The sequence below is a fragment of the Struthio camelus genome, chromosome 13 (genome assembly GCF_040807025.1).
Source record: "Struthio camelus isolate bStrCam1 chromosome 13, bStrCam1.hap1, whole genome shotgun sequence".
In the NCBI taxonomy this organism is placed as follows: Eukaryota; Metazoa; Chordata; class Aves; order Struthioniformes; family Struthionidae; genus Struthio; species Struthio camelus.
The window spans coordinates 13240779-13268067 of NC_090954.1; the positions used below are offsets into that span (position 1 = coordinate 13240779).

Sequence of the window (27289 nt, forward strand, 5' to 3'; positions counted from 1 at the left end):
ATGTGTTACCTGCTGTAGCCTATGTACCCCCACCAAACTTCTTGCTCCTGCCTCTAGCCCATCACAACAAGCGATACCCAGCATAGACTGAAATCGAAACACGTCCAATTCATCCTTCTGTCATAGTCATCTGGCCAGGATGAAAACTGGTACTTTGGATCAATACGAAGGCAGAAACTACTAATACAATTCTTGGAATAAAAGCATATAGCTGAGCATTAGGTGGCAGTGTAATATCTGAAATCACCAGTCCTCCAGCATGAGCGTGAGCCTGTGGGTACTTGCTGCACACATAAGCTCACACATCCTCAAGAAAAAGCAAGCACTGGCTAAAAAATAAAAGGAGCCAAACCTCACAGCTGCCATTTGTGCAGGTATTAAGAAAATAAAAAAGGAAGGAAAAATAACAATGTATTTTATATCATAGCATAAGGGAGGTCCTCTGCACTATTGGGGAGCAATAGAGGGGAACATTTTGATTATTTGGGGTGGAGCAGAAGGGAGAATCAGAAATTCAGTCTCGGTTCTGCAGATGCTCTATAAAATGCCAAAGAGCCTCCTACAATGAGTGTTCCTCCTCACCACTTTTAGGAGTTTGCACATATCTCAGGGCTAGGCTAGATGTTCCCTGCTGTGCCCTGCAGACGTCTGTAGATCATCTTGAGACTCTGCAGAGGCTGAAGTACGTGTGAAACAGCATAAGAGGTTAACAGTTCCCAGAGTGATCCTGGGCTCCCTTATTTAACAGGACGGGAGCACCTCTCTATGCAGTGTTTGCCCTAGAAAAGGCAAGACGTGCAGCATGGCCATCCTGGGGAAAGTGGCACAGCACACAGCCAAATCCAGCCCACTTCCTATCCTGAATAGCCGCATCGACAAATACATCCTCCTCACTTCACACTCACACGAGCCATCTCCTGCTCCCTGTCCCTCCACAGCTAAGCCTGGGTGAGGGCAACCATGGCCCAAAAGATGACCTCAAGGGACATTTTCCTGCAACTTCCAGAAATAGTTCAAACATTGTTTGCATGTAACATTTTTTGACATGAACTGTATGCAGACACAGTCTGTTGGACTACCATACAAGACAAAACCTGAGAAGAGACATAACTATGACAATGACAGAGAAGGTCCAAATATTTGTTTCTAAGGCCAAGCAGTCCCTGAATTTCATTTGTTGGACAAGATTGAAAAATGGGACTATCCCGTAAAATGCGATCCCCTTCTGAAGAAGCAACATTTTAAACTAGAGGATCATGGTCCTCTGCCAGGAAGCCAGGTAGCATGGAGCCTAGCAGGAACGGAAGGAGCACAGGCCAGGACTGAGCATCCCTGGCCAGGTGTAAATCAGAGCCCTGAATAGGATCATGTGGGTTTTGCACCCTGCTCAGCTAGGCAGAACCTCCTTCCCCTGTTCCCAGGCTGACAATGATTGTCTCCTTGCTGGTCTCCCCCCATAGGTGTGAGAAGCTAGCCGAGGAGTGCCAAGACAACCCATGCCGAAATGCAGGGCGCTGCGTGAGTGCCCAGGGCTCTGTCCATTGCATCTGTCCAGCGGATTACCAGGGGGACTACTGTACACAGCCCATCATCACCCCCGCCATTGTGCCTACACAGTGGGCTGTCAGCCCAGAGGAGATCGCGGAGGGTGTGGCCGGTGTGTTGGGGGTGGTCATCCTTGCTGTGGCTTTTGTATTCATCCGCAAGCGCTACTGCCAGCGGGCCAAGGCGCACAAGCCTGTGGCCCGGGAGGACCCAGACCTACTCTCCAAGAGCGAGTTCTCCAAGAGCGTGGGTGTGGGCACCCAGGCTGTTCCACCCATTGAGCTCAACATCCTCAGTGACACAGCACACAACGATCTGGACCGGGCCTCGCCAGAGCAATGCAAACGCACCAGCACTCCCGAGTTTGTCACCTTCAACTCAGCCAATGCCCCAAAGCACCGGGGCACCATCGTGTGCAGCGTGGCACCCAACTTGCCCCCTGCTGCTCCCCCCTCCAACTCCGACAACGAGTCCTTCATCAAGTGCACCTGGGCCAGGGAGGAGATGGGTTCGTAGCCACATCTTTTTCTTGTGCTTACAGGTTCCCTTTCCCCCCTGAAGTGGATCTAGAGTTTACAAACGTAAGAGACCAACAGCATAGGTTAAAGCCAAGTGAAACATGGACAAACGCTGCCCAAGGCCTGCTAGGGTCCCTTTGTTAGCTCTTCCCTCCCTGCTCACCAGTACATCCCAATTTTGACCCTTAACTGGCTCACTCCCCTACACAATCTATAGGGGAAAGAGAAAACCACTAATGCACAGCCTGCATTCCCGCACAGCCAGGGGCAAAATACCCTGTAAAAGATAATAGTGGAGCTAAGGAGAAGAAATTGAGATCCTAGAAGCTAGTGTGATTTTTAGAGGACACATTTGCATCAAATACCCATACTCAGGGTTGGTTCCTCTCTCCCCATCCAAGAGCTCGCTGGAAGCTCAGCAGCAAAGACAGCGATTAGAAGAGAGTTCAGAAGGGGAGAGACCCAGTGGATCACCTGCTCTGCCCCCATAGCTTCATCATCCAGGCTTTTACATATTGCCTGCCATAGGAGGAGTGCCATAGGCAGGAGTGCTACCATTCCTAGACTTGCACAGGCCAGAGCAGGGCCACATCCCCTCATTTTCCAAAGCAGCAGAGATCAGCACCTGCAAGAGCCAATGCTCCCCTCATCCTCCCCTTTCCCCACCCCTCCTCTCTTCCCTTCCTACCACGTGTTCTGCAAGGTCAGACTCATATGGAGGGAATGAGAGGGAGGACAAGAGAGGGAAAAATGACAGTTTGGAGCAGGAACAGCTGTTAATGTGACTCTGTTTTATTCCAGTCTACCCAGCAGAAACAACCTATTGGCCACCCCGGTACCTGTCATCAGACGTCCAGGAATATTCCCACTATGAAATCATTCAAGGCCCCCCCACGTCCTCCTCCCACCCTCCTCTCCCCCCACTGCCCCCTCCACCAGCGGACACGGAACCGGTCGCTCTTTATGGGGGCTTTCCCTTCCCGCTGGACCAGAGCAATAAGCGGGCCCCCATCCCACCCCGCTATAGCAACCAGAACTTGGAGGACTTCTTGCCGCTTGGCCCTGTGGATGTCGGAGCCTCTCAGTGCCAGAATGAATACACTGCCATCAGCTACTACCCAGCCCAGCTGGTGCAGGGCGAAGGTGTCCCTTACCAACCTGACCCGGGGTACAAGCGGGTGAGCATGCGCCTGAGTGTGGCCCAGCCCTCCTACGCAGATTGCGAGGTGGGCCACCCGCCCAGCATTCGAGCTCAGCCGTTCCCACCCCCCAACTACGAGGGCTCCGATATGGTGGAGAGTGACTATGGGAGCTGCGAGGAGGTGATGTTTTAACAGCGACTTGTTCTCTAGGTGAGAAGGGAAGTGCATCTCCACACAGAACATTGCGCAGGGGGCTAGCACGTGCTGCTGAGGGGAGGCTCGCCTCCTGGCTTACAGCATCTCCCCCCCGCACAGTTGGGTTGTAATTTGGCCTGGATCTTTGCCCCCCACTGCCCTCCGTGGCGTTCCTGCTGCTAACGGAGGGCAAACGCTCCGGCCACTGCCAGAACATGGAGAACACACCTCGGATGCCAATGACTAACATGTCTTCCTTGCCAAGGGGACTTTCTCTGACGCTGAGCGGGACCTGAACGTACTGCCTCCTCTCACAGCGGAACCATCCACCTTGGCTGTCAGGAGGAGGAGGAGGAGAGCAAACATTGCAGGCCTGGCAGTAGCTGTGACAGAGAAGGCACAAACAAACCAGCACTGCACAGACTGGGAGTCCCCAGGCTGAGATAGCAGGGGCTTCCCCATCTCCAGCTCTGGCACTGAGGGCTTGCGTTAGGCTAATGATCTGCCCAACGGAACAGTTCATTTGATGCAAACCCTCTTCCACGTTTGCTCCCCTTGAACCTAAGGCAAGGGAGAGAGAAGACAGAAGTGCAGCTGGCCCCATCAGCATGTCTCTCACTCGGCCAAAAGAAGCCCAAGGAAAAAAAGAAAAGGCCATTTCTACAGAGAAACCGAGCAACAAACCCTGAGGCCAAGGCACAGAGACATCACGTGGCTCTCCACGGCTCTCTTGGTCCCAAGCTGAATGCCACTGGTCCATGGCCCTGCCACCTGCCCAGGGCTCCCTGGGACACCAAGGCATGGCCAGACTGTGCCAAAAGGACTGCTGATCCAGCCACAGGTTACATGCAACAAACCACAGGCACACAAACGCAAACCCTGGGCACTGGTGCGCGTGGTAGAGCGAGGGCCAGCAGCACGCGGCACCGCCTCCGTGAGGCACGGCGGCAAGGCTAACGAACGTGGGGTTTGCCCGTTTTCCTTGTGCTTGGGAACACGTTGTTTCTTTGTGAGAGATTTTCTTTTTGGTTGGTTGCTTGATTTTTTTTGTTGGTTGATTTTTGGAAAATAATAAAGAGTTTGTTTTTTTTATTATTATTATTTTACTTGATAGCTCTGGGATTCCCTTGTAAACAGCACTCCGCTGCCTAGCTCCAGCTAAGGAGAGGCAAAGGAATAACGTTTCATTTTGGACGTCAGCATCCTGCACCCCAGCGTTTCGAGGCCTCCAGAGAAGTACCATGAGCTCAACTCGTCTCTGAAGAGCCCGTGAGGGCCGTGGAGAGGGCAGGCTGGCCGCAGCCTGCCCTCACGGGGACGGGCACGAGCCGCCGGTGCCGCAAGCTAGGGAGCGCCGGCCTTTTGCTGAAGGGACCCAAATCCACCCCTGCCGGGATTCACATTCCCATCCCCAGCCCAAAACACCTGAGAGAAACAGGGCCTCATCTCATTTCTGAAAGGAAAGCCGCAGCCCTTGAGGAGACAACCGTCGCCCACCTACCTCGCCCGTCACGAAGCCACACGCTGCCGCGGGGGCAGGCCGGGGTTTCGCGTGGGCACCGCCTGGCCCGCACCCCCTGCCTGCGGCTTGGCCGCGGCCTGGGCAGGGGCCAGGACCACCCGAGCACGTCGGAGGCGTCCCCGGGGCGCCCACCCGGCCCCCGGGGTGCTCTGCAGGCCGCGTGGGCCCCTGCCCCGCCGCAGGACCCACCTGGCTGCCGCCGGCCCTCCGAAGCGGTGCGTTTCCACGGCTCTCCGTGCCGGGGCTGCGCCAGGCCTCCGCCTGCGGCACGCCGGAATATTTTAACAAAGCCCCCCCCAGCTCGCTGCCTCCCCACGCCGCCACCTCTCCAAGGGATCACCGCCGACTGGCCAACAGGCTCTAGCCATCTCCGAATTTATGCAGCGACAGCCGATGACATCACTAAAGCGCAACTATGCTCTGAGCGTCAGTGATGTCATTAGCTATAGTCACAGAGACAGCAGAGGGTGGACACGGGGCGGGAGCAGCCTCCAAAGTCTGACTAACCTCAGCCCCGAGGGCCCCACAAGTCAGAGCCTCGTGACAGCCACAAGGCCTCATCGCAGCGGCAGCTGGCTCGTGGGAAGGGCCGACCACAGCCTCGAAACACGTTCCCCCCCCCCCCCCATCACAGTGGGACCCAGCCGCAGGGTCCGGCAGCCTCACACCACCAAGGGCGGCCTTCCGGGCCGGCCCCATGTAGAGGAACGCTGCTGGGAAGTGCCCTGGGGGGACGGGGCTTCCTCTGGGCAGGAAGGAGGCGGCAGGTGAGCCCTAAGGGCTGCCAAATCTGTGGGGTGGGCTTGGAGGGATGGGTTGTCCCTCCTCCTCCTCGGAGGGAGATGCAGTCTGAAGCACAGCAGCAGCTGCTGGCCCTGCATGGCTTCTGGGCCAGGTGCAGTGGTCCCGGCCCGGCATGGAGGGGAGCGTGGTGTGGGGGAACCACTCGGCTGGCTGGTAACCCCTGGGAGGGTATCGGAGCTTGGGGGAGAGGAGAAAGGGTTAAGCAGGCACAGAGTAACGCCTGCCTTAGCTTTCCCCACTCTGCATCTCCTACTAGGCAGTGTTGGTGTTCCCAGGACTCAACTTCTTCCCTCAAGTTTTCCCAAGCAAGGATTGCCAATCCGTCCTGCAAGGACCAAATCTGTCCTGCAGTCCCTTTATTCACGAGAGGACAAGCCAGCACTGCTGAGCAGCTGTGGCATGTCAGATTCAGTTGTCTTGCAGCCCTAATCCAGAGATGGCAAATCCTGGCTCCTCTTTACATGCCTTTGACAAGTTCCTTATACCTGTCTTCTTCTGCCTCTCATCTCTTCTGTGTACTTTTAACAGAGACACTATTACATGCTCTGCATGCATTCACAGTCCTGTCACTAACGGCACTGAGCGCTCGAGTCATGCCAAGTACTCCCAGTTATTATACAAGCTGTGAAATTTTGTTGTGCCGCACATGGTGGCAGGTAGAAACTTTGGTCATCCTTTGACTTCTGGCCTTTCAGTGAAAGCAATGCCATCCACGCCAGAGAGACTGGTTCGATGACTTTTGTTTCAGTGGTGTAAAGTTTGCAAAACCTTGAGTCTCTGTTAAAGGCACTTGTAATGCTGGCTGGACCAGCATCACAGTTTGGTCTGCATCGATTCCACTGCTAAACAGACCAGAGACACAGGAGCTTTGCTGCTGTGCCCATCCGCACACAAGCTGCTAGTGAACTCTTACATCTGCAGATCCTCATTTACAAAACCATCACAGCGTACCATGCTGCAAGGAGGACTGCAGATAGCTCCAAATAACCCTCATTTTTATCCTGCTGCAATTAGCCGAAGCAAGCGAGAAAACCAGTAGAAGAAACTGCTGGTGGAAGAACAAAGCCCATTAGCAGTGGAATCAGCTGGGATGCATCTCCAACCGGCAAACTCGAGTGCGTTCCACAACTCAAGCCAAACCCCTGTATCTCCCTGCTCTGCTCCCACACAGAGAGGGCTCAAACCCACCTCCTTGTTACAGTGACCTGCTGCTCCATACCTTAGTGCCGCCTGCTTATGCAAACCCTTGACTTCAAACCAAGTTGGTATCATCTGCTTTGGGCATCAGCTGCCACCCAGAGCAGCACTGTGCTGCCATATCTGCAAGGAAAACAGAGGTTTAACTCCCTTTCCTCTCAAGTTTCCTTTTGCAAATTTAGAGTCTGAACAAGGCTTGTGGGGAGGGGAGAAAAAGTTCCTCATCCTGGGAATTTAATGTACTGTAAGTTTCTCCATAAGAAAAAATAAATCCTTGCCAGCTCTCAGGGAACATCCTTCCTGCAGGACAGGAAACAGATTTGTGTATTTATTATTTTCTGCCCATGCCACATTGCTCTACCAGCAATTCAAACACCGCTCTCCTCCGAAATGCTTATTCCCAGAAAGGGTGCTTTGGTATTAGTCTTTATTTTGATCTGGATTTCTCCAAAAAACAACTGAAAAAAATCCTTCCTTCCCTGAGAAATACAGCCCTCTGTCATACCAGGCCATTATCAGCGCACACGTTTTGCAAAGTGGATCATACCAAGTTGCACAACCTTCAGGGCCAGGCACTTTCTGACCAGCTTCCAGCTACATCAAGGTCACAGGGAATTCACCCACTCCTAGTCTACACCGCAGTGATGAACCGGGCAGGGGTGTGAAGACATGATGGTGGCAGGCATATCTGAGTGAAAACACAAGGAAGCCTTCCCATCACTACAGCCAGGGATAATTTAGAAGCCTCCTGCTTCCCTCCCCAAAGCCGTCCCAGCAATGCTTGCAGAAGTGCCTGTATGCAGACATCACTGAAGTAGCTCTGTTTAGCCAGAGACAACATGATTCCAGGGTGGGCTGTTGCAATACAAGTACTAGTTTTAACTTCCCTTTCTCTTCCCCTACAGGCAATGCCTTTGTGGTAAGCTTAGCCATTGCAGACTTGCTTGTGGCTTTCTACCCTTACCCACTGGTCCTGATGAATTTTTTTCACATGATGGTTGGGTAACGGGCTACATCCACTGCCAGATCAATGGCTTTCTGATGGGTATGAGCACCACTGGGTCAGTCTTCAACATCACTGGCATTGCTATCAGCCACTACTGCTACATCTGCCACAGCCTGATATGACAAGCTTTTTTCAAGCATCAACATCCTGTACTACACGGGACTGGTCTGGGCACTCACTTTGCTGGCCATTGTGTCAAACAACTTTGTGGAGTCCCCGCAATACGATCCCTGGGTGTATTCCTGCACTTTTTCCCAGTCTGTCAGTGCCCTGTATATCACCATTTTGGTGATGGTCCACTTCTTACCCATCACTATTGTCAGCTACTGCTACCTGAATATCTGAGTGCTTGTTATCCAGGTACAGCAGAGAGCGAAGCCAGACATTTGCCCCCAAATGAAGCCCCATCAAAATCTTCACCCCATCAGTATCAGAAACTTCTTGACCACGTTCATGGTCTTTGTGCTCTTTGCCATGCGTTGGGCACCATCAAACTTCATTGGCTTTGTGGTAACAATGAAGCCTACCTCGAATTCCTCCATCCCAGAATGGGTCTTCACCTCCAGCTATTTCATTGCATATTTTAACAGCTGTCTGAATGCGGTGATTTATAGGGCCATGAACCAGAACTTCAGGAAAGAGCACAAGAGAATCATACTGGCTGTATTCCAGCTGGCAAACAGGACTGACTGAAACTGAACCCAGGGGACCGAGTCTAGAGGGAAAGAAAACTAGATCTAACTGCACACAGAAAGATAGACCAATCCTTTACCTCCCTTTTAAGTGATGTACAGAGTGCAGTTAGAGCTAAAGGAGCTAATGATGCATCTCTGTCATAACGTGGTCTACACCAGGAATGCTTAGGTCCCTCCACACTTCATAGCGCTTAATTGGAAAAGGGCACTGGAAACAGGGCAGAATAAACAATCTATGGAAGGTACCACTTTAGCAAATCACCTAGATCCTTCAGGACTTTTTCCCCCATGTTAATTTCTCTGTTATTCATCAAGTCTGCAAGCAGAACTTAAGAGCATGTGTGGACGCTCAGTCAAGAGCATAAGACCCCCACATATTTTACACTAAGTTATTTCTTTTGAACATAGGCACAGCTATTGTCTCACTACTGGGCAGGTTTCTGATTCCTGAAATCAAGTTGCACACGTGAATACCAATGTCCATCCACGTGAGGATTGCCCTGGAGAGTAACGAGCGTGAACAGGAGAGTATAAGGAGGCAACTCCAGAGCAGCATCGTGATTATCACTTCTGCATCCCGTCATGGCAGAGGTCAGCCAATCTACCCAGCACATCGGATCCAGGAGCTCTTAGAAAAGCCTACAGTGGATGACACGAATCACAGCTGCTCTGCTTCTTCCTGGTGTCTTGAGTTGGGCTTTCCTTACTTGTAACGCACTTTAAAAAAAATCTCTGACCATATGAGTTTCTTCTGGCGTTTCTGGGAATAAACTCTCATTGACTATAAGATTACTGGCAAATAAAACTAAACCAATGTGCCAAAGGAATTCAGCAGTGGGCTGAGAGGAGGGAAAGGATTTTCTTCAAGAAGTAATGTGCCTTTGAAAGTCTCATCAAGAGAGACTCCCAGAGATGAATTCATAAGAGTCTCATGGTTACCCGGAACCATAGATGATACGCATGTTTCTCCTTCTTTCAAGTCATGCTTGAACCTCTGTGGACGTCAAGTTCACTCGAGTAACTGACACTGAAGTAACCTCACAGGACATTAGGAGACTTAGACACACCTGATAGGAAGCCACCAGGAGCAGAGCAAATTCAAAGTTGAGAAGGAATATACAGTCTTAACAAGCCTTTATAAACCCCACACGCATGATAGAAATTATATTTGGTACAAGTTGAAGCTCAGAGGAGACTAGACCTGGCAAACCTTGGGTGAGGCATTAAGACTAATTACTCCTGAAGAGATCACGGAACGGCCCTGCTCCCTGCTTTAACCTCACCTCTGCCAATACTTTGGAAAGAAGAAAAAGTCCAAGTCCCACACAGACCCCTGGTTACATGGTGATAAGGCATTGGTATTGACACAACAGACCCCTGGACAATGGAGGAGGGATGAGTGGAACATGCTGGCTCTTTCCTCCTGATAACAGAGGGCTGCCCAGCAATAGAAACTTGTTTTCTTATATATGCAACAACTGCATGAGATAAATATGTCAGGCTGTTCTCCCTCTTAGCACACATATGCTTTGGACTGTTTATTCCCACCTCCCTCTGTCTCTGGCCACCTAAGTCATATTTGTGCCTGCATCCGGGCCACAAAGGAAGGCAAGTTTTAAATAACCTTTTGCATGTACTTTGTGATCAGGAATCACAAGTGAGCCTAAGTGACAACTGGCCTTCAAATACATCCAAGTGTTGTTTTGGAAAAGGTGCTTTCTAATAGTGGATTCTGCTATTCTTTCTCCTGCAGCAGAGTGTGATCACAAGGGAAAAGGAGGTTGTAAGGCATCTTGACCCCTGGGACAACCTGCCCCAGCATGACATGAGGCCTCACGCTCAGCTGGTGGCAGCACCTAGCAAGGGTGAGACATCTCTTCCACAGTCCTCTGAGAAACGTGCAGAACAGATCATCTTCTTACCTATTCCTTGCCACATTTTGGCCAGAAACATATGCATTTTGCTTGAACAAGAGCCATGGCTCAAATGGCAACACGGAAATCCTAGTATAAGACCCAGTTATCCAATAGCCCTATGGGATGCCAGTATACCACACCACAGTGAGGGCTGGTACATATAGACACAAATATGGACACACAGGATGGACTGATATTTGTATCATACTGCTGTTGAAAGAAAATACTGGAAATACAAGTGGGAACGCTTCAGAGCACTCACACAGGCTAGGAGAGGAAATCATGCAATTTCCTGCCCATAGTGAGATCAGATCATCATCTGGGAACCTTGGATCACTGGCTGAGTGCAGTAGATGGGTGCACACCACCTACTTTATTTCAAATTTCCCGGATCTCCTTCTGGCCAAAGGAGAAGATACGTTCCCTTCCTGGGGGCAGTCAAGCCCCTACAGCCAACAGGGTGGGACAACCTTCTTTGTAAATTCAAGCAGCCCCATTTTACCTCTTCCTCATTCATTGTATCAAAAGAGCAAAGTGGTAATGAACGACATGTGAATCTCCTCTTCGTTCCTTCTCCCCAGACACAAATAAAGTAACAATTTCATGAAATGTTTTCATTTCATTTTTGTCACAGCAGCACTAGGAACGTGCCAGGGTTGTGCCTGGGAGGTTCAGAAGGACCCTTCCAAGCCTCCAGCTCCCCGACACATGGTAACACTCCTGGGAACCAGCAAAGGGACATCTCCAAGTCTTAAATACCCATTACACCCATACAGCCCACCTGTACCCAACTACATCCATATTACACGTGCCACCAACACTCACACCCAAAAACACTCTCCCAGCACTGACTGACCCAAACCTCAACATTTCGGCTGCAACTTGATTGCTGAACACATTGGCGCTGAACTCAGGGATGATATGCAATAAAGGACAAAACCACAGGGAGGTGTGAGATGCCCATGTAGGATTAGCCAAGCGTTTTCCCCTCAAACAGTTGCGCTATGGACATTGTGCTCCTTCACCCCCTGCAGCCTTTTCTGATTAAAAATCTGCATCACATACATCGCTCCTGCCTGTCTCCCCATACTATCTTTTCCCAGCCCAATGCATTATAAAACCACATCTGAGAACAGTAGAAATGTTTCATGTTGATAACTACTCCATTTGCCTGATGCAAAGACATTGAGCGCTCAGCTAGGAATTATCACCTCTTGGCTAGGACACAACTCTCAGACACCATGGAAATCATTGTATCTTCCATTTACTACTGTCAAAACCTCAAAAACATCTTACCTGTGCTAAAAATAAGCCCACCCTCAACTTCATGGGCCTTCAGTGGTTGGTGTGACTATTTAAAGAAACAGAGGGGGACTGGGATACTAAGAACAGCTTTTTTTGTTGTTGTTCTGAGAGTTGCTTTCAGGCTGAAGGATGCCAAAACATTTTACAGAGCACAGAGATAGCTCTGTCTGCTGGGAAACACAGCCACCCCTGGGCAAGGACAGCACGAGGGGAGGGGGAGCCCTGCAGGCAGTGACACCATGCAGAGCCCAAACTAGCCAGTGAGAGCCAGACAGCAGCTTGGGTACATACACATCCTTAATGGCACAGATAAACTCTTTTACTAAAACAGAACGGCAGCTTTGAAGTGACCCAAACTGTCTGAAAAGTGCCAACCGGAAAGGGCAAAGCAGGCTGACCCGGGGACTGCCCTCACGTCACTGTCTGGTCAGCATCTCTCCTCAACGAGGGCCCCTTTCACCAGGGCCTTCCCTGCTCTAGCCAAGTGGGAGCAAAGCCATCACCATTACAGCTACCCAGCAAACAGCCCTCAGGCTCATCTGGAAAATTTGGTAGGGACACTCAGCTCAGTTGACCAGCAGCCATGAGAAAATTGCTACAAACATCCCCTCCTAGGGCCAAAATCAGAGAAGGGGAATTGCATCTGGGACACGCAGGGACCATCTCACTGGACGGCCCTACTGGTGGCCTCAGCCAAGACAGGAACTGGAACCAGAACGGTCAGCACCTCAGCTGCCTGGCCAAGGCATTAACACAAGGTTTGCAAGGCAATGCACCATCTTTCTTTAATAGCCAGCTCTGTTTATCAGAAATCACTCCCTGCCTGGATTAGGGCAGATATTTTAGCTGCTTAATTTTAACTCTTAAATCCCTCTCAACCTCTTCCTCCTAGAAGGGCACAATCCCATGATGTTACCTTGTGAGCAGCATTTTTACCTTCAGGTATCTCTAGGATGTTTGGAGAAACCGAGGGGAGATCCCAGGGGAAGGGGGATAACAAAAAGAGCTTTTCTTATTCAAGAGTTGCTTTCAGGCTGGAGAAGGTTGGACTAAAGACCTCCCAAGGCACCTTCCAGCCTAAGTTACCCTACAACCCCAAAGCACTTTACAAATATTACTCAGCAACAGGTCCAGAAATGCAGACACTTCTGGGCAGGGCATGAACAGTGCAGGAAAACACATTGAAGCATCGCACAACACAAAACTCTAAGCCCCCGACCAAACTGCACAACATTCATCCTGTCACAGCACTCTGGGCTGCAAACCCCCCAGGCGGCGAGGGGCTTGCCCCACTCCCAAAAGGCCCCAGGGATGCCACAACATCCTCAGCGCATTCCTACCTGCCTGGCTCGAGGGACACTCAGCATGTAGAGGTACTGAGAAGAGAAAGGCTCACTGCCCTCCATCCTGCTCAAACCACCTCCCAGCCACAGAATGAGCACCACTTGGCATGATCAGACCTCCTCTCTGGCCCAGCAACCCCGTTACCCCACCACAGCTGGGGCTAATCCCAAATTGAAGCAGGGTGGGGGCACTTTGCTCAGAGCAGCCAGCCCTCAGGGCCACCTTTGGCACCTGCTAACAGACAGCCTGGCTTTCCTCGTGCTGCCAAGCCGGGCCGGTGGTCAACTTGTGAGCTCTGTGACTACCTGTGTTTATTTTTAACAAATAGAAACTGGGTTTATTAAAGCTGAAATTCTAAAAGCAGCCAGGAGCAAGCTTAACCCCTTGTGCACAGTGGTTTACATGGAGACAGGGCACTCACAACGCAGAGGGAAGGAGTCCCTGGTGGCTGTCCAGTCCCCATCTCCTGCCCAGTTTCTGCCTTAGCTCTCCAGCATTTTCAGCAGTCATCCCTGTGCCAAGCCACCTGGCCAGGGTCTCATCAAACTGGGGGTGCAGAGCAGAGGAGAGGAGAGCACCTCCGTGCCCACCTCCTGCCTCCTTGATAAGTTACTCATGGGAACAGGCAGCCTCAGCAAAGGTATTTCACAGCTGCTCTGTGAAATTAGCCCTTTAGTATTCAAGCCACAAAAGCCCAGAGCTGCTATGTTCTCCAAAGGTCATTTGCAGGTTTTCAAACCAGCAGCCCTGTTGTCGGTGTGCTGGCCCCCCAGGAGCCCCATACAGGGAGAGAGGGTGCTCAGGGAATGCTGTCATGCATGGCAGTGCAAACCCGCTTCCCTTCTCTGTGCCCTGAAGGGTGCTGGAGCCCCACTCCCCACCTCAGCACCGTGACTTCATTTGCAGGAGAAGCAATAGCTGTTTAAAATACCCAAAGGAAAGGTGTTTAAAAACTGCTGAAACACCCATTGAGAGGTCAACACTGTTGTTTAAGGCTGCTCCTCAGCACCCTTCTCTTCTGCCCTAATCAGGGCTCCTGGCTGCAGCTGCAGTAATTCACTGCAGTCAGAAATACCCCCACAATAACCATGAGTTGCCTGTACTCAGTTGGCTGCTCCTCATGCCCTGGGGTTAAGGTGGTCTTAGATCCCCCTCTGGAAACCCCATCAGTTTTTGTACTTTAGGGGGACTTCTCCACTTGGGATCCACATCTTTAAGAGTTAACTTTTTTAGCATTAATTTCCCACATGGCCCTGATAAAGTGAGGTGGCTTGAGAACTGGCTGGATGGCAGAGCTCCGAGGGTTGTGGTCAGTGGCAAAGAGTCTAGTTGGAGGGCTGTAGCTGGGGGTGTCCCCTGAGGTCAGTGCTGGGTCCAGTCTTGTTTAACTTATTCATCAATGACCTGGAGGAAGGGATAGAGCGCACCCTCAGCAAGTTTGCTGATGATCCAAAACTGGGGGGAGAGGCTGACACACCAGAAGGCTGTGCTGCCATTCAGAGGGACCTGCACAGGCTGGAGAGCTGGGCGGAGAGGAACCTCCTGAAGTTCCACAAAGGCAAGTCCAGGGTCCTGCACCTGGGGAGGAATAACCCCACGCACCAGTACAGATTGGGGGTTGACCTGCTGGAAAGCAGCTCTCCAGAGAAGGACCTGCGAGTCCTGGTGGACAACCAGTTAAGCAGGAGCCAGCAGTGTGCCCCTGTGGCCAAGAAGGCCAAGGGTACCCTGGGGTGCATTAGGCAGAGTGTTGCCAGCAGGTCGAGGGAGGTGATCCTGCCCCTCTACTCAGCCCTGCTGAGGCCTCCCCTGGAGTACTGTGTCCAGTTCTGGGCTCCCCAGGACAAGAGAGACAAGGCACTAGTGGAGAGAGTCCAGCGGAGGGCTACAAAGATGATGAGGGGACTGGAGCATCTCTCCTAGGAAGAAAGGCTGCGAGAGCTGGGCCTGTTTAGCCTGGAGAAGAGAAGACTGAGAGGCGATCTCATCAACGTGTACAAGTATCTGAAGGGAGAGGGTCGAGAAGATGAGGCCAGCCTCTTCTCCGTGGTGCCCAGCGACAGGACAAGAGGCAACGGGCACAAACTGAACCACAGGCAGTTCCATCTGAACCTGAGGAAAAACTTCTTCACTGTGAGGGTGACTGAGCACTGGCACAGGTTGCCCAGAGAGGTGGTGGAGTCTCCTTCGCTGGAGATATTCAAAACCCCTCTGGACGCAATCCTGGGAAATATGCTCTAGAGGACCCTACTTGAGGAAGGAGGTTGGACTAGATGATCTCCAGAGGTCCCTTCCAACCTAAACCATTCTGTGATTCTGTAAAGACACACTGCAAGAGCATGAATTATTCAGTGCCATGGGAACAATCCCAGCTACAGCGATGCTGGCACAGCTCCCAGACATCCTATCGGAGCATGGGCTAGATCTCACCTCCTTTGATCCATTGGGTGCATCTGCAGCAACTATGTAGCCACCACATTGCAACCATATGCACATGCCACACGGAGAGAGGCTTCCCAGATCCCTTGCACCGTCCCAAAAGCCCCGTCCCGGCCACATGCCACGGCAGAGACAAAACCCAAGCCCGCTCTCCCAGGCTGTGAGCTCATAAAGGTAATCATGCAGTCATCGCTCTGACCACAACCTACTTGCACAAACCTGTTCAAAAACTTTTAAGAGCAGCAAGGCTGAAGCACTTTTATTTTGAAACCCTCAGTGGAAAGCGTCTCAACCTGGCACAGGGGTGGGAAAAGCGCAGGGAGCTCCCTTGTGCAGGGGCCAGCCGTGCAGACAGTCTGGTTTCATTCAAGACTCATTTTCTGTCCCTCTGCTAAAGACATGCCAATAAAGCATGCACTGTCCAGGTGTCCGTGGGAGCCAAAGAGCTTGGAGGCTGGTGAAACTCCCACATGTTCAGAGAATCTGCACAAAGGACTGAGGGCTCAACACTCCTCCAGTACGTTATACTTTTCTGTGAAGGAGAGGGTGGTTTTACACATGCCACTTGTAACAGAACCTCCCACCTCACATCGCAGAGCGTTTTCACATAAAAAATAGATATTATTTATTAATTGAAGATATACGAATCAGGTACAGCACCAGAGACGGGTTCTTCCACTGGGCAGCTACACATGCTGTACCCTGACAATATCCATAGGCACAAGACATGTACATTAATCATTTCTATATCTACACAATTTCCTTGGTTAGAGCGCAGCCAACAACACACAAGTGCAAGTTTTTCCATTCACCCAGTCCCGCATCAGGCCCTTGCAGCTCAGTCCCAGAGCTCCTCAGTCCCACCAAGGCTGCTAGCCCCCATTTCCAAGCACTCCCTACTCATCACTTCTTCCCTTCAGCATGATAAATTGAAGTACCTCACAAACCATTTAATGCTCCTGTGATATTCCACAGCCTCCGCAGAAGCGAGGTCTTTGCTGGCGCTTGCACAGTAAGTCGGGACGCTACGTATCCAGCCAGGAATCCTGAAAACGAAGCAGTGCAGCTCCCAGCGTTCAGCATGTGCCACCCAGTAAATGCAAGTGATTTAGTGTGCTCCCTCCAGCACTGGCTTAAGCCAATCCTTTCACCAAAGCAATAAATTCCCAGGCTGACAGCTTGGGCAGCACGTGCATGTGGAAGGACAGTGGGGGACAGGTCACCAGTGCATCAAGGAGCCTTAGAGCAGGTACCCATCATCACAGCCAGTTTTCCGCTATGAACCATTGAGCCTAGGAGGTCTCTGAGGCTCTAACGCAAAGTCATTCTGGAGTGCAAATCTGTATCTCACCTCATCGGCCGCACCATGAAGCAACTGAGCCAGGCTCTGACACCTGGCCAGGAACAGGCAAAGCCTCCCAGAGACAATGTGCAGAGATGGTCTTAATATTGCACTTGTTTGGGACGTAGTGTGTGCTAGAGCTCCCTCCTAGCCCTCTGCCTGGCCTTGCCTGCTGCAAGACCCAGGTCCTTGCTGTCATCCCCCAAGGTGACCCGCCACATTGAGGATTTGTCTTAGAGGTTCCCTGTCACTGTGACCCAGCAACACGGGAGCGGGCTGAAATCTTCACCAGAATAGATTTAGAGGAAACAGGATGAGCTTTGTGGCTACAGGAGCCCCGAGAGAATAGGAAGCAGGTGAAGGACCATAAACAAAACAAAAATAAAACGAAAAAAAGCTTTTGGAGCAGCTGAGCTACCTACCCAGATGACTGCTGACAAAGCCTGCAGAAGTCAGCAGCCCCACAGACTCGCACAGCAGCAGCTGGCTGAAGCCAGAGTGAGCAAATGGGAAGCAGGTCTCAGGCAGCAGGGCAAGTCACTGAGTTATCACCTGGTGAGGAGATGAGCTGCAGGGGATGCTTCTCTTGGCCACAGCTCATCCTTAGCATCCATCCCCTCCTGAAGCCAAAATATTTTTGCACTGCTAGGAAAAAAACATCCTACGGAGAATGCATTTGCTCTCATCTGCCTGTCGCAAAAAACTCCAGCAGAAGGGTAAAGGAGAACAGAAATACAGGAACTGTGCTCAGAGCAAGGGTGCCCAGGGAGCCCCTGAAGGATAGCAGGGGCAGCATTTGACACCAGCAGCAGCCCAGTCCCCAGCATGGGGATTTTTGTGCAAGAAATTGAAGTAAATAAGTTGCAGGGAACTGCTGTGTTCAGAACTGGCCAGGACTAGCTAAGACAGCAGTGACTCCACGTCACTGGATGCTGGTGCACGAAGTCCAGCAGTTTGCAGGGCGCTGAGTAATCTCTCTCCCTAACTACAGCGGCTTTGCTTGTCTATGCCTTTGGCCTCCTCTTCCCCAAAGAGGAAAGCAGCAGCCTAGTGGGGCCACAGCACTGGCTCAGCCCTCAGGAAGGGCCTGCCCCTCTGCAACACACAGCAGTGACAATGCGAGAAGCAAGAGGGGCAACAAGAGACGTGCCAAAAGAGAGCTGCCTCCTAACAGGAGACATGAAGCTGCATCAGAGGTAGAGGGTGTTTTCAGGAAGTGAGCAGGACCAGGAGGAGGGGGAAGGACCTGGTCTCCTTTTCATGATTTAGTATTCGGCAATGAGACTGCAAGTACAGCCAGAGAGGTGCTAGGCTAGCTCAGGGACTGTAAACAAGGCGTATTTCCATGCAGAGGCCTAGCACAGCAGTGACCTCCTGGGAACACCACTGTCCCACACAGCAGAGCACAACGGCACAGAGAGGGCTCCTAGCTGAAGATAACCAACTCGCTCGCTGTTTCAGAGTCCCATGCCCGGTTTGGTCCCTCCGAGTCGTGCAAACGCTTCAGGAAAAACATTCATCAGATACATGATCTAGAGGGGAGAGAAGTCACTACTAAAGCTGTGGGCCAGGGTTTAGCAAGCCGTGCTGCTCAGTCTCAGAGCTGCCATGCCCAGCCCTAAGGCTCCGGCAGTCTGCCCTGCATTATGGCTTGCACAATGCTAGAGACAGCCGGAAGCAGAGGTGCAACACTCCCGGCACTGAGGCTGACAAGTGCCCAAAGGCACGGAGCTGCCAAATGCAATGCCCATGTCCTGGGATCTCCAGTTGCAGGAGAGCTAGGGGTGCCTCTCGCATCCAGGAGACATGGGACCCACACCCACCCAGGGGTGACCTGCTCTCCTTGTCCCCAGGACACTCCACACCTCAGGCACTGCTCTCCCTGCCCACAGGGGCAGAGGGAGGAGGCAACTCCATGCTCTCCAACCTGAGCTGAAGTTTCTCTGTTGCCATCAAATAAAGTGCTGATGTAGGAGGAAAGAAAAAAAAATGGCACAGAGAAAAGCAGTCCTTGTTCCCTACCTCTGCTGAAAGAAAGTGGGGAATATGGGAAGGTTGGAACTAAAAAAAAATAAAAGTAAAATCTAGATTTCCTGGATTCCTCACCCCTCAAAGTGACTCTGTTTACATGGGTGCCAAGGGGGCCTGTTTTGCTATCTCCCCTGCCAGAAAAGTCCCTGAGGAAGGCAATACCCCAGCCACAGGCCAGACTTCACCTCCCCTGGCTCTAGAAACCAGCATGGAGACCCTGCTGCCACTCGAGATGGGTGGCAGTGATGGGTGGGGAGTGTGAGAGGCTTATCCTCTCGTCACCAGCTCAGCCTCATTCACATAGGCCAAAATAACCACATTTTACAAGGAGAGAGAGGAGAACGTCCCTAGGAAAGCAGCAATGCCCAGCCCCAGCGTGCTACCAGGCTCCAGCACAGCTTTCAGAGAGGTGCATGGGGCAGGAGGGCCATCACTGCACCAAGATGCTGGTGGCATTCACAACCATGGAGGGAGTAGCCAGCTCCACCAGCGCCTCATAGGTTCCAACCACAAAGCCCACAAAACCAAAAAGGCTGATCACAACATCCTTGATGATGACAAGGGGGTGCATTCCTTCAGTGTAGTAGGTGGCAATCTCCAGGAGCGGGGGGAAGATCAGAGCCAGTGCGCTGCTGCTCACAGAGCCCACCAGTGAGATAACGATGTCCAGGCGTGGGATGAGGATGGCCAGCACACCTGGGAAAGAAGCAGACAGTCTGGTTAGCAAAGCATACCAGACTGCTTTGAGAGCCAACCGTTCAAGTCAGAGTAAGCAAAGCAGATGGCATCTCTGACAGCTTGAGTTGCATCTCTGCCCTCTTGCCTGATATAACAAGCTTTGAAGAGATGGTTGCATGTTTCCAACCATCTCCCCAAGCAATTGAGCCATTGTATTTAGTTAACAGAGCATGCCACATAGGTCAATCCCTGTTCGCCTCCCAAAACATAGGATTAAAAGCCTCCCTCCACCCAACAGCAGCACCAGCTCATCCCAACAGAACCCAGAGTCCCCTCTGGCAGCCACTTAACACTCAGCACAAGCCACCACCTGTGCCAGCTGCGGCAAGCTCCAGTTAAACACCTCTGTACTGTGTGCCACTGGGGCGCATGGGGCATCGCTTCAGAGAAGACAAAGCCATAGTCACAAGAGCGTGGCAGGCAGGGGCCACACCTTTCCCTCCTGCAGCCCCTCCACACTGGTTCCCAGGTGCAACACAGAGGAGATGCGAACTGGAAACATGGGAGAGGTCCCTGTTAACAGGGAAACCACCCCATCTTTTCCAATCTTTAGTTGTTTTTACCCCAATACCAGAGCCAAGTTGAAAAAATCTACAGATTTTAAGCATCTGCCGTCTTCATCTAACCACAGTAATGGGTCTATCACCACAGATATAGCCAAAAGCAATGCCATCAAAGCCTCCCGGCTCTGCCATGTGCTGGATGGAGAGGAGATCACGCAGACCCAGCAGCCCTCGGACTTGCTACCAAAGAACTGGTGGCCAGACAGGAAGCAGACAAGCATGACGACACCCTCAAAACAGGCCTGCTTTCACCACGGTTGTGCTTGGAGGTGTGCCAATGACACGCTGGGTGCGAGCAGGGCTGAGCGTGTTGATGGTACACTGGAGCGGCAGCTCTAGCCCACAGCACGAAGGTTGTGCCTGCGATCTGCAGCCGAGCGATGCTTCAGGATGAAGGGATGCCCGAGGAGGAAACGCCAAGCTCGCCCTCAAGACTGGCTCCCCCGCATGAGGGCTTTGCAGTCAGCTCCACCAAGGCTGCCTGGCACAAACCAGTGCGTTCCCTCAATGACCTGCATTTCAGAGGGGCCAAGATGTTAAAGGCTGCAGGAATAAGCTGTAGTTTCCTAGAAGGCCCCCATGTTCTAGAAATAGGAACAAAGGATGTGATCACATTAAAAGATGGTCAGTTTGTTCATGCATGGGGCTATTTTTCCCCATAATGCAACCTGAGAGGCCTGTGTTAGAAAGGAATTGACAAAAATCTATGTTTCCTGACAAAGCCAGACAGGAAGAGAAATCCCTAACAGTGCCGAACTCAGTTAATTGGCCAGAAAGCATGCATTCTGAGCTGCAAATTGGATTTTCCTCCAGTTAGCGTTACAAGCCTAACATTTAGTTACAGAAACCCTGCCACCACAAGGAGGTGAGGCCACTGATATGATTCCCATTACATGAGGAGTCATGCAAAAAGAATTCCATTTTCCTGTTTCAACCTCTGTTCCCAGAACTCACGCTGGAAAAATTAAACAGCAGTGGGGAGAAGGGAAGAGATCTGCACAGGTGGTGTCACCCTGGGCAAAACCAGGGCAGAACAGCGAGCTGGAGACCAGAGCAAGGGAAGGCTGAAAGTCCCACAGGAACAGGGTGATATCCACCATGGGGAAACACTTCCCGCTTCCACAAAAGAGGTTGCTACAAAGGTCAGGATGGCGACAATCTGGAAGGAGCCAGGGGGAAGGAAACAAGATGGACTACTCCCAAAATCAACCCTACTGCAAGAGGCCACAGCAAGTGCTTTCTGCAGCTGCACAGCTGCTGAAGCAGCATGAAGTGGAGAAACTCTTTGCAGAGGGCCCCAGGAACGCCCAGCCAGACGCAGGCATGGCACCGCGACACGGAAAAGCCATCAGGCTCCACACGTTAAACCAGCTTCCATCTGGGAATCAGCAGAACTTTTGTTTCATGTGTAACTAAACCAGAAGGGCCCCATCAAGTTCTCCAAACTAAGGGCACAAAGAAGCCAAAAGGATTTGTAGGACTTGAGTCTTGTTATCAGCGCACCCAGCTCCTCAGCTCTGGACTCGGTGCCTATGGGGAACAAGGCCTGGAACAGAGAAGCCGCCTCCCTGCCAGGATGGTGGAGCAGCTCCAGAGGAAGAGGTTTCTCCCATTTCCTCACATGCAGCAACTAGAAGCCTCCCAGGTTCCCACACACCACCCCGGCATTGCCTGGCTGCCTACATGCTCTCCCTCACTATCTTGCAGAGCCTCGCATTCAGGGAGTAAAAGCTGCCCTGTGCCATGAGGGCACTCGCCCCAGAACGGTTGCTCATGTGAGGGCTGTTACCCCTCAGCTCCACAACAGATCCCTCTAAAAACCCTCTCCCCCAGGCCAGGATGCTGCAGACCTGGGAGCACTTGGGTGACAGCACCTGCAGAGCTCTGCCCAGCATTCACAGAAATCGCATTTAATGTTTCCTGGCAAGGCACAAGCACCCGCTCTCGAGGTGCCAATTAAACCAGAGCTTTTCTGCAGCCAGGTGAGCAGAGAGCCCTTGACTAAAGGCTGAGCAAGATAACTGCCCCAGCAAATTGCAGGAGGGGAGTTTCTGGCATCCCTGGCCCCCATCACAGGAGCCAGCAGTCACACACCCCACCACCTCTGAGGTCTCTTCCTCCACACCTGGGGAGCTGTGAAGCCTTATAAAACCTGCAAAATCAGGAGGCAGCAAGAAAAAGCCGTATCCCCCCACCTCTGAATAAATCCATTTGTTTTGCATATGTTTAGAGCTGTTCCAGAGTGAGAGCACCTACAACACAGCCTGTGGGAGAACATTTGTTAAATAAGAACTTGAGCCAAGAAAAATCCCCCTGGGAGGCTTTTTACAATTTTCACTTAATGGCTACAAACTCCTGAATGTTTTCCCTCTTCCTGTTACAGGACAGGAGAGGAAGGAGGGAAGGACCTTCTCTTTCGAATGAGGGTATAACCCCAAACACCACTACCATAGCCCAGCCGCTGGAGCAGCCTCATGGCTCCTCTCCACATCTGGTCGGGACTTCCAACATAGCCCAAAGTCACGAAAGGCACAGGGCAGCATTAGGTGAACATGTTCACACTACTGGGTGCTTCAAACTTTTGGGGATAGGACTCAGTCCTGACCTAGAAGCTTTCCTCCAGCCCAGGCAACAGCAATGAAAGCTGCTTTGTTTGCTACAGGCATCCTGCCCCGATGAGCTCCTCAAAAGCCAAGCTGATAGAGGCATGAACTCACTGCAACTGGCCTTCTCCAAGCTGCCCTAGGAAGATCAAGCTAAGGGTGTGAGCTGGATGGACAGAGCTCCAAGGAGGAGCACGTCGCAAGGAGTTGAGTCCTGTAAGGAGCCAAAAGTTTGCCCTGCCACCCCTCCGCCACGAGGAGGTCCCTGCTTTTTGGCTGGCTTTGATTCCTGAAAATTACATCCTTGCTGAGGAGGTCCTTAGCAGCTGACTGCTAACAGCATCCTCAGCCCACCCCAAACCGCTCTTTGGATTCAAAGTAAACAGGATTAAACCCCACTCAAAAACAAGCAGAATTAAAGTACCAGCTGCAGTCCTCAGCCTCCAGGGGCAACAGTCACACTTTCCACAGATATTAATTCAAAGGGTTTTTAACCGTGCTGGTTTTGAAGTCTAAGCTTAAAAGACACCCATAGAGCAAACTGCATCCTCTCTTTGGAAGCCAAAGCCATGATGTAGCCTTGTTCTGTGGCCACAAGATCATCCAGTGAATATTCAGGCAACCCCCTTAATTGTTTTTATCTTTGCCAACAGCCACAGTGGTCTCTTACACTGAAAGACAGGAGATACAAAGGAATCTGCATCCTTCCACCAACACCTCTCTACCCCCAGCCCTGTGCTGGAGGGAACAGCCATTGCCATCACTAAAGCCATCCCTTCACTCTAACCCTTCCTTCACTTGTTCAGTTCCACCCTGATGCCATGGGCTGCCCTCCCAGAAGCAGGCTCTGAGCTTGACCATTAGCATGATGGTGACCATAGCACATGTCCCAGTATTGCAGGATTTAATCTTTGCTCTGTCCCTCTGGCCTCGCCAAACTCCCCGGTCTTGCTCAGGCCACCATGCAGAAGGGTGGATGCCAGCTTACAGCATCATCCGCAGTTCAAAAGAGAGCCAGAGATCAAACACTTGCCTTGTGCACTTCAATCCCACTTTATGCTAGCTCTAGCTTTTCCCATGCAAGGGTGGGACAAGGCAGAATAAATAGCCCGTGCTCTTCTTTTCCAGCTGGACAGTAAAAGGTTTTCTCCTCCCTTTCTTCAGATGGCTGTGAGGCAGCCTGCATTGCCTCCTGTGTGGCCAGGCAAAGCCTTGTTACCAAGCCAGTAGTTGCTATGGATTTACTCTTCACTGGGCCCAAGATTCAGCAAAAGATGCCACCAGTATCGCTCCTGCTTGTGCAGCATATTGCCTTCAGGCAGGACATTTCCCAGACGCTGGTGAAGGCTTGGGCAAGGCTGAGCCTGGCAAGGTTGTGCCTGACCACGGGATCTCTACTCCAAGACACTGAACGTATTTGGTTGCAGGAGCTCTACAGCGGCCAGGGATGCCCAGACCCTAGGCAGGATTATGAACATGAGCATTGATACCTGAATAGTTTGGACTGGAGCTTCAGGAACTCAGCACAGAGGAGAGAGGGCTTTGTCTATCCTAGTTAAGGCAGCATTTCTGGACCATCACCATTATCGAGAGTCCAGAAACCAACAGGCTCTCAGCCAGCTCCATCTTCCAGGATGCTGCGCTTGTCTCACAAGTCAAAAACTGAAGCTGGCTAGGATGCAGAGTCCAGGTCTCTGACGCTGAACTCTGGTGTATCAGCACCCTCAAACCATGGAGCAAAGGTCTTTCTTGGTGAGAGATGCCTGAAGCTCATTCAAGCATCTCAGCTGTGCTGACAACAGCAAGGATGTAGTCTTCAGGAAGCAAAGCCAGCCAAAAATCATATACTCCTGTGTTTCAGCAACGTGTTGCCTCTCAGACTTCAACAGATCTGCCTTTCCCAGCTCATATTTCCCCTTCAAAAATAGGCAGACAGGTCAAACCCTATTCCTCAACCTGCTAAAATCAGAGTTCACCTAAACTTCCAAATTCTGTGGGCAACTGCATGCAATGACTTTTACAGCAGACAGGGGGTGGCTGGCATCAGGCTACACCTCCGTGCTGCCCACAAACAATGCCAGAGCAGACAACAGCCCTTCAGGAGGTTGGCCTGTTAATTCAAAATGACTCTAAATACTTGCGGTGATTAAAAATCATCTCCAAACCAGTCAGGTCCAACCACAACACTCCCATAGCTGCAGCAGAACAATAACTGATTTCAGACTGTGCATCAGCCGCTTGGCCTTAGCGTTGTCTCCCAAAGCTATGTGTCCTCCTGCAGGGACGACCAAACAGCTTCGAAAATAACAAGAGAAGTCCATGCCAGGAGGCGTCCCAGGAGAGATAACATCTCCAGATCTGGCCAGAGCACCTGAAAATGCTTCCCAAGCCCTCAACTCAAGTAGTATAGGGCACTTTCAGCCTTGCTGCTTTGTCCAGCACGTGGGCCTTGAGTAAGTCTGCTCTCAGGCTTTGGGAGCCTTGCACCCTGGGCCAGCACCTCCTCAGGGCTAGCAGGATGAGCCATGTTTGGGTGATAAGAGCTGGCTCCACCACACCTATTCTGAAGGTCAGCCAGGGCTTGAACCTTTCAGTCTGCTCCACCAGCCTCACCGCAGCCACAAAACGAGTGGGAGGAAAAGGGACTGTTTTGGGCTGAGGTAGCCAGACCTGCCTGCAGCACATAGCACACAGGGTCCAGCCAATGCAGCAGAGAAATTGGGCAAATAAGGCAGTAAGGCATGCATGGAAGTAACCAAGAGGTTATCATGCCACAGCTGGTCAAGTCCAACTGCCCAGGACAGCGATTCCCTAGCTGGATCTGGCTCTTCATTGTTCATTTGAGGTTTCTTCCGAATAGCCAATAAGCTTTCCCCCTCCGCACCCCTCCCCTTTTTTTTTTTCTAAACTATAGCTTTACCAGTTTTTCCTTTGTTGCAGAGAGAACACAGGCAGCAAGGCATCAGGTGCAAATACACGTTCGTCTCAAGTCCCACACTCTAAAAGGGATACCACTACAAACTAGTCTGGCACCCCAGGAAGTTACACTTATTCCCTCACTGTCAGCAAAATCTTTGCAGCTGTCCCTTGCTAGGTGTTGCTTGGGCACAGGCAGCCTGGCTGCTCCATGCATACAGAACAGACAGCCTCAAGTCCAGGCTGTCCTGGCATCAGACCCGGTGTTGGGATTGTTTTATACACAGCTTTTTTCAGCAAGTATCATCAGTGGGATCCCATTCTCCAGGCTCCAAGGGAGCCCCATCACTGTGCAAAGCGGTGTCAGGTTGCAGCCTTGTCTAGACACAGAACTGCAACACACAGCTAATAATCTGGCAAGGTGTCAAACTGCAGCAACTCCTCCCTGCTGAGGCACGCATCCTGAAAGCAAACACACGCCTTCAGCATATGAAGAATGCGTGACCAGATGCTCCAGCTAGAGCCTAGCCTCCTTCTTGGCCACAAGCAACAGGTGTCTCACCAGGTCTTCAGTTTCCCTTCCCAAAACTTCCCAGGTTTAAGGTGATCTGTCACCTCCAATTCAAATAGGAAATTTGCAGATATCAGGAGACATAAGAGGCTCTAAGGTAACTAAGCATATGCCCACAGGCCAAAAGGCCTAAGCACCTTCCAGCTGCAGGGAGCATAAGGGAGTTTGACACAGGCCCTCAATCTCTCCGCAAGCAATAAGCCCCTAAGGGCTGCTCCTCAGCAGAGGAGGCTGTTACCCCAGAGAGGGACTGGAGGACCGCTGCTGCTGCTTGTTGGTAGACCTTTCTTGGCCCTCTGGTTTGCATTAGAAAGTTTCAAGAGACTCACGGCATTATCAGGAGGGGAAGAGGTGGCAAGGCCAGGCTGTGCGAGGGGCTAAGGCTCACAGCACTACCAGCTCGTGGTGGGAAGGAGGGTGCCATTTCCTAAGAGAGAAACTCCAAACAGGCTGTTTCTACTCACAGGTGATGCCAACCAGGACCGTCCGGAGGAGCAGGTTGACCAGCCACCCCCAGCGCTCTGACACTCGTGCGATGATAGGAGGGATGATGATCTCAGCAGGCACGTAGAATTGCACAGCATACGTGAAGAAAATTCCAAAGGAGAAAAGCAGTTTGACGGCTTGATATAACCTACAAATGAGGAGGAGGGGATGTGGTGAGATGGGCTCCCGTTCCAACCCCCATGGCATTAGCTAAAGGCAAAAAGCAGAAGAGAAACACTCTGCCAGAAGGACATTTATGTCTCAGCTGTTTCCCTTCCACACATCCCCCTTCCAAATTAAGGGGCAATGCCTTCAATCCGCTGAGCTGTTTCTTGCATAAGAGATGGCAAGGAGATAGTGCAACCTACAAGCCATGGCAACACATGTCCCCAGCACCTAATCAGAGGCTTC

At 51.6% G+C, this 27289-nt stretch overlaps 2 protein-coding genes and 1 pseudogene across 7 annotated transcripts in view; 2 read left to right on the top strand and 1 right to left on the bottom strand.

Annotated features, from left to right (window-relative positions):
* Positions 1–4506, top strand: part of FAT2 (FAT atypical cadherin 2) — a 64684-nt gene extending 60178 nt beyond the window's left edge. For both annotated transcript variants that reach the window (XM_068959655.1, XM_068959656.1), the window contains exons 23-24: positions 1461–2053; positions 2865–4506. In XM_068959655.1, the coding sequence (XP_068815756.1) occupies positions 1461–2053; positions 2865–3397 (1126 nt within the window). In that variant the 3' untranslated portion in view covers positions 3398–4506. The remainder of the gene's footprint in view (positions 1–1460; positions 2054–2864) is intronic.
* A 3160-nt stretch (positions 4507–7666) lies between these two features.
* On the top strand, positions 7667–11212 carry LOC104151104 (melatonin receptor type 1A-like; annotated as a pseudogene).
* A 5013-nt stretch (positions 11213–16225) lies between these two features.
* LOC104151060 (proton-coupled amino acid transporter 1) overlaps positions 16226–27289 on the bottom strand; it is a 32643-nt gene continuing 21579 nt past the window's right edge. For all 5 annotated transcript variants that reach the window (XM_068959658.1, XM_068959661.1, XM_068959660.1 and 2 more), the window contains 2 exons: positions 26857–27026; positions 16226–19697 (listed from right to left, as the gene is read on the bottom strand). In XM_068959658.1, coding sequence (XP_068815759.1) covers positions 19432–19697; positions 26857–27026 — 436 coding nt within the window. In that variant the 3' untranslated portion in view covers positions 16226–19431. The remainder of the gene's footprint in view (positions 19698–26856; positions 27027–27289) is intronic.